The 6,956-nt window shown below is 38.3% G+C and overlaps 1 protein-coding gene across 1 annotated transcript in view; it reads right to left on the bottom strand.

Moving 5' to 3' along the window:
* LOC138147321 (AT-rich interactive domain-containing protein 1B-like) overlaps positions 1-6,956 on the bottom strand; it is a 231,385-nt gene that overhangs the window by 154,411 nt on the left and 70,018 nt on the right. The window contains exon 2 of the mRNA XM_069069740.1: positions 3,433-3,627. Coding sequence (XP_068925841.1) covers positions 3,433-3,627 — 195 coding nt within the window. The remainder of the gene's footprint in view (positions 1-3,432; positions 3,628-6,956) is intronic.

Here is a 6,956-nt window from a genome sequence, read left to right on the forward strand (position 1 = left end):
ATTTGCACAATAAAGGGACCTTAGAAATGATCTTGGTAAATGCCTATTATAGTGATAAAGCAATAGAAGTTGAGCTCTTAGGTATCTTGTTCAAAGTTATATAGGCAGTAACTAGCTGAGCAGGGACTTGACCCCAGATCTATTTATCTAGCCTTTTTCTCTCTTCTGAGGTCCAGTGCTACGTTATTAACTGCCTGTTGAATGTTTCTAACTGCATGTCCCATAGGCATCACAAAGTCATCACGTCTGATATAGAGCTTACATATCAAAGATGGTGGATTAAGGGCAGCCACCCATTTGAACTCTGCCAACATTCCCCTCCAAATAACTTTAAAATAACAACTCAAATCAAATTTTGGAGCAGCAGAACCAACAAAAGGCCATGATGAAACATTTTTCCATCCTAAGAAAACTTAAGAGAATGGCACAAGAAATCTATACATGAGGGTGAAAGCCTAACTGGAGCCCAACACACGTGACCATTTCAACAGCAGCAGCAGCTTCAGAAGCTCTCAGTCCAGAGATGCTGAGGGAGCTGAACACCTGATCAGGAAGTGATTCCAGGGCACCCTTTGCTGGCTCTGAGTCCAGCTGGCAATGACTGGTAACTTCACTGACCATACACAGTTCTGGGTTGCAGTACCAGGGTGCAGAGCAGACTTGGCTGTCAGTCACAAGGGAGCAGGGGCCCTGGTCACAGTTCCAAGGCAGAGAGTACTAATGCTTGAGGCTATTAGGGACCAGGGGCCCATCCTTGGTAAAGACCAGAGAGAAGACAGGAGAGCAGTGACCACACCTCTCCCAGGATAACACCATCTTGGAAACAACGAAAACTTGCAGACCCTCAGAACTAGTTCTGAAAACAGCAGCATAAAAGAAACACTGAAGTTTAGGACTATGTTTCCTAAACCCAAGGTGAGCAAAATACAACTTTAACATAAACTTCAAAGTCAAGAAACAGACTGGGAAAATAACCGAACAACAAAAAGAATTTGACAATAAAAAGCTACTATAATGGCAGGAAAGACGAGGACATAAACTCAGAAGATAATGATATGGAAAATTATTACAAGCAAGTCTCAAAGACAAATGGTAATTGGACCCAAGGCCTGCAAGAATTTCTGGAAGAGATTTTTTTTTAAAAAAGAGTTAAGTGTGCTAAAGGAAAAAAAAAATGAGAAAAAAAATGAATGTAAAAAAGAGAATTAACAGCTTATTAAAAAGAGGCACCTAGGGGCGGCCAGGTGGCTGAGCGAGTAAGAGCACCGGCTCCAGTGTCAAGATGACCTGGGGATCAAATCCGAGCTCAGATACTTAGCACCACACCCAGAAATAACTGGCTGTGTAACCTTGAGCAAGTTATTTAACCCCAATTGCTTAAATAAAAAAAAGCAAAATTGATCAAATAGAAGAATGGGTACAAAATGTCACTAAGGAAAATAATTCCCTAAAAATCTGAATTAGTAAAGTGGAAGCTAATGGCTCCATGATACATCAAGAAACAATAAAACAAAGTCAAAATAATTTTTAAAAAATAGAAGAAACTGTGAAATATCTCACTGGAAAAACAATTCACCTGGACAACAGAACAAGGAGAGATAATTCAAGAATAAGTGGGCAACATGAAAGCCATGATCAAAGTAAGAACTTATTATCTTTCCCACCAAATCCTCCCCTTCTGAACTACCTTATTATTGGAAGGGATCTCCATTCCTCTAATCATATAGGTTCACATACTTGGTGTTTCTCTCAAGTCCTCTCTGGCCCTCACTTCATGTATCCTGTAACTCCTTTCTCTACAACATCTCTTGAATTCATCTTCTCTCCACATACACAAACAGCATCCTAGTGAAGGCCCTCATCACCTCTTCTGTGGACAATTGTAATAAATAGCCTTCTAATGGTCTTCCTGCCTCAAATCTTTCCCACTGTAATCTATCATCCACTGAGCTGCCAAAGTGATTTTCTACACAATACAGCTATCCATTTCATTCTTCTGTTTAATCAACTCCAATGGGCCTGCTGCCCATTCTTAGAATGTTTTTTCTCCCAATTAATGACTAACAGATTATCTGGTCTTCTTAATGCTTAACTGAAGCATTGCCTCCTCCAGAAGACCTTTCCCAGTCTCCATAGCTGTTCGTGCCAACCTTCTCATTTCTCTGCATTTATCTCCTCCAAATTCAGTAGGGTTCTTTCCATTATATTATTCTGTCTTGTATTATGGTTAAAAAATATGTCCTGAGGTGGCCAGGTAGCACAGCAAGTAAGAGCACCGGCTCCAGTGTTGAGAAGACCTGGAGATCGAATCCCGGGCTCAGACACTTAGCAACCACCCAGAAACACCTGGCCGTGTAACCTTGAGCAAGTTACTTAACCCCGATTTCTTAAAAAAAAAAAAAAAAATGTCCTTATTCTTCTGACCAGATTGTAAGTTCCTTGAGGACAGAGATAGAATTTTTCAGCTCTGTATCCCCAAGGTCCTAACACAACACCCTGTATCTAATAAATTTTTGCTGAGTTGAACAGGTTCATCTTCCCAGTACTTTTAATAATTAATCCTACTTAGATAGGCCCAAATTTGATTTATATTCCCAGTTCCATATGGAATAGTTTCAATTTTGTATAATGATTTAGATATGGTCCTGATTTAAAAGAAAAAAAGCATTTAAGGAAACTTTCAGCCCCATGAGTCTGGAAAAGCAAAACACCACATCAAAGTGGTTAGAATTCAAGATCTGAAAGAACTAGGTTTCAATCTGGCCTCTGACCTTTGCCACTGCCTAACTCCACGCAAACTGCTTAATTGCTCTCAGCCTCAGTTTCCTTGTTTATAAAATGAGGGTACCCAGAGGTCTTACTCACACAGGACTTATTGTGAGGTTTAAAAAAAAAAAAGTAAATATAAAAACTGATAATACTAAACAAACAAAAAGGGACTTTAAATAGTAGTTTTTAAATGAGAACAGGGGAAATCAACTTTTATAAAAGATCACAAAGTTGTAAAGAAATTTATTTAGCTCTAAGCACTAATTCTACTTAAAAGTTCACAGAAATGATTTTTTTTTAATGTAGGTAAAATGACTGCACAAGAAGCAAAGCTTTGAAAAACTCAACTTGATAATGCCATCTTTATCTTTCAAATATGACCACGACTGGCCTCCTGCCCTTCAATAAGGCATTCAGCAAATATTACAATCTCACAGACAGATAGATTAAAGAAAGAACTAAAAACATATCAATTTATTTCAGGGAAATGTATAAAGGACTAGTTTATAACAGCAGGCTTTTGCTAGAGAAAATTAAAAGACAGTAAGCTTCAAAGCCTTATAATTTACTTACCTTCATGATTCCCCAAATTCTCCCAAATCCTAAAAAAAATGAGAAAGTACCAGGAACCACCACCAAAAATAAGTAAAAAGCACCACAAACCTGTTGCTGTGGATATTGCATTCCTCCCATGGCACCTGGGGTCCGTCCCTGGATTCCAATTGGATAACGCTGTGGGCCCGGGGGACCATATGATCCCCCTGGGTATGGACTGCTTTGCTGAGGCTGGGAATGAGGATTATTGCCCATTCCATACAACTGAGGTCTCTTCATTACCATTGGATCCATTGGACTGCCCTGTCATTAAATAAAAAAGAGATTGTTTTAAAAAAAATATTCTGCATCTAGATGACAGAAGTCTATTCAAGCAGATATAAGCATCAGAGATGAACACAATGAACTTCTATTTCGAAAACATTAAGAACAATTACTTGACAAATTAAAATGCAGAAGAATGTTAACTAACAGCAACATTACACACAAATTTTCTATTTTTTTTCCTCATTAATTAAAAAGGTTTTTTTAAATTGGGAGGGCCCTGAGTCAGAGATAAAGAAAGATTTTGCACCCTGAGCAGGGAAAAAATTTACATCTGAATTTCTATTATGTATGCAGGAAGTGAGCAAGATAATTAATTTCACCCAACTCCTTTTAGCTTAATAGTATTAAAAAAAAATGAAGCACACTTCAATGTTTGGTGATTAGCAATACTTTCTGCCTTCAAAGTAGTCTCATAATAATAACAATTTTATTTCAGTCTTAGCCAGCAAGTCCCAGTCAAACATTTGTGACTGAGTCAGTTGAAGAGAGAGAGTAGGTTTTTAGAAGGAAAAAAAAATTATATGGAAGGAAAATGTCAAGGCTTTCCATAATATATGTGCACACCAATAAGCCACCAATCCATAATTTAAATCATGAGCCCCCTCTCACTTATAAAGTAAAGTTTCTGCCAGACTTAAAATCCAAATGGATTCTCTTTTTAGGACAACCCACAAGGCTCAAGTCCAGAATGACCTCTGGAACAGAGAAAATCAATACGATTACCCCGAGTCTGATGTTTAGCGCATCTCAACATGGAGGGCCTTTTTTTTGCCTTTTGGAGGGCAGTTGGGGTTAAGTGACTTGCCCAAGGTCACACGGCTATTTTTTGTGTTAAGTGTCTGAGGCCGCATCCAAACCCAGGTTCTCCTGACTTCAGGGCTGGTGCTCTATTCACTGTGCCAAGTAGCTGCCCCAAGGGCCTTTTTTTTGCCTACCTACATGAAGTGAATAGAGCCAGCTAGGCAAGGCAGTAGAAGGAAGGCTGAACCTGGACCCAAGAAGACCAGAGAGCTCAAATGAGCTGTGTGACCCTGGATAAGTGACTTATTCTGTGTATCTGTTTCTTCATCTGTAGAGATAATAATAACATCTAGCACCCAGAGGTGCTCTGAGGATAAAATGAGAAAATATTTGTAAGGGCCTTTACAAACTTTAAAGTACAAATATAAATGCTGGTGTTGACAACAATGATGACGACAGCCATAAGAATGTCAGCAGCACAGATGATCTGAGGCAATCTACTCCTTTAACAGATAAAGAAAGCAAAGCTCAAAAAATGACGATGGTCCCCCAACTATTTGATGGCAAAGCCACGACTAAAACAGAAGTCTCCTGACTCCCATTCCAGCACTCTTCACTTTATACGAGGCAATGTCTAAACCACTACTCATCTCAAAACCTTGACAGCTAACCAGTAACACTAGTGTTTGACCCACGGCCATCCTTTATTAGTTTCCCTGGTAAGAGAGCAAGAAAACTGCCCCAATGCAGAGGAGCAGAAAATGTAAGAACCAAGAAAAATCCACATCTTGAATAATCTACTTCTAAATGACTGGCCTTAGCCCATATAGAAAATATCATTATATAATTATATAATTGTTAGGATCAATGCTAAGAGTGTGGTAACGGTGTGGATAAGGGAATAATGCAGCCAGAACGAAGGTCTAGAGACGGCTGCTACCACAAAGTCATCAAACTAAGATTACTCCTTGTTACCAATGGGTATGAGTGTTGGAAAAGGAAAGAGAAACACTGCAAAACACTGGAAAATAAGCAAGGAGAAAGGAAAGATGTCTCTGGTGGGTGAGGAATAAGAAAGGGTAAGAAACAGATAATTACTATCAGGAAGGGGGAATTAAGCAAAAGCAGACAAAGATTTTCTGGATCCAGAGGAAGGGGATTAATCCTCTGAGTAGTTCACTGGGTGACTCAGCGTGTTCCAAAATATGCCTGGGGATCCAGGGATGAGTCAAGGGAAAATATTCTCTAGGGTTATATGGAAAAAAATGGATCACACAAGGAATTTGGGAAGCCTAGAAATAATCTAGGGGCCTAACAGAGGCCCATCCTGAGCAAATCAAATTAACAGGCTCTATTTCCAATACAAAAACATCAACTTTCCTTGATGCTCAACTACACTATCTTACCATTCAATCTGGATTAGCCCAGGGCACTGGAAAGGTCCATTTATTTCATTTTAAACAGTACACTACCAAAACAGGCTTAATTAAAACGGAAATTTAAAAATGGGGAAATGCTTGGAATGTCTGTATTTTAGTTTTGCAGATAACAGTGTAGCAATTTCCTCTATCAGTCTCTAGACTTGCTTTTTTCTAATCTGGGACATCATTGCCATAAAGTTCCATAACCTTATTTAATGTGGAGTTAATTTGAACTAATATTGAATTTCTTAAACTCAAAAAAAAAAAAAATCAGTGCACTTTATGAAATACCTACACTCTGTGAAGACATCAAAATACCTTAAAAAGTAATAGCCCAGATATCAAAATAGCTAGGACAAACTGCAAAACCCTTCATTTCAACTTCTTTATAGCCCTCTATTAATAATTCACAAATTCAGTACAGAGTAACATTTTTTTTTTCATTTTCAATGTACAAAATTAGCATCTCAAACCCTTCTCTACCATTATTTGCTTTCCAAGAAAAACAAACTAATTCCCTGGCTTTTCTAGGATAGGTAAAAACTCAACAAGAATTCACAAAACCAGTGATTTCTCCTACTCCCAATTCAACCTACAACCCATCATCTATTTTTTACCAGACATCCCTCCTCCAATGGTACTTCAAAGCATCACACTAGTCATTTTTAACAAGCCTTTTAAGCAAAAGGTTTATGCTATATTTTTTAAAGAGATCATTAGCATTTCTGATGGTCCTTGAATCTTTCTTTACACAAATATTTCCAAAACATCTGTTTTCCTAATCTCGATGGCACGCTTATGACAGCTGTGATTTGAGTTCCAATTTGGTAGAAACAGGCAAGTGGTTTTGAATACCACAAAACATGCTGAGAAAGGAGGAGGGATGGCTGGGGTGGAAGCCATTTCAAAAAGAATAAAACAGAACTAAACAACGTTAGGCTAATTCTCATTACTGTATACATTTCTAAGTACTTTTAAAGAAGTGTAATTATTGCATAATATTTGCTTTTCACAGATCATAGAATATAAGAGTTGAGAAGAGCCACAGACTCTAATTTAACCCTAACCTAACCCAAGATCCCTTTGACCTTACCTCCACACACACACACACACACACACACACACACACACACACACACACAC

The sequence above is a fragment of the Petaurus breviceps genome, unplaced genomic scaffold (assembly GCF_028583685.1).
Source record: "Petaurus breviceps papuanus isolate PSGF00001 unplaced genomic scaffold, PetGlider_PUasm1.0 90784, whole genome shotgun sequence".
In the NCBI taxonomy this organism is placed as follows: Eukaryota; Metazoa; Chordata; class Mammalia; order Diprotodontia; family Petauridae; genus Petaurus; species Petaurus breviceps.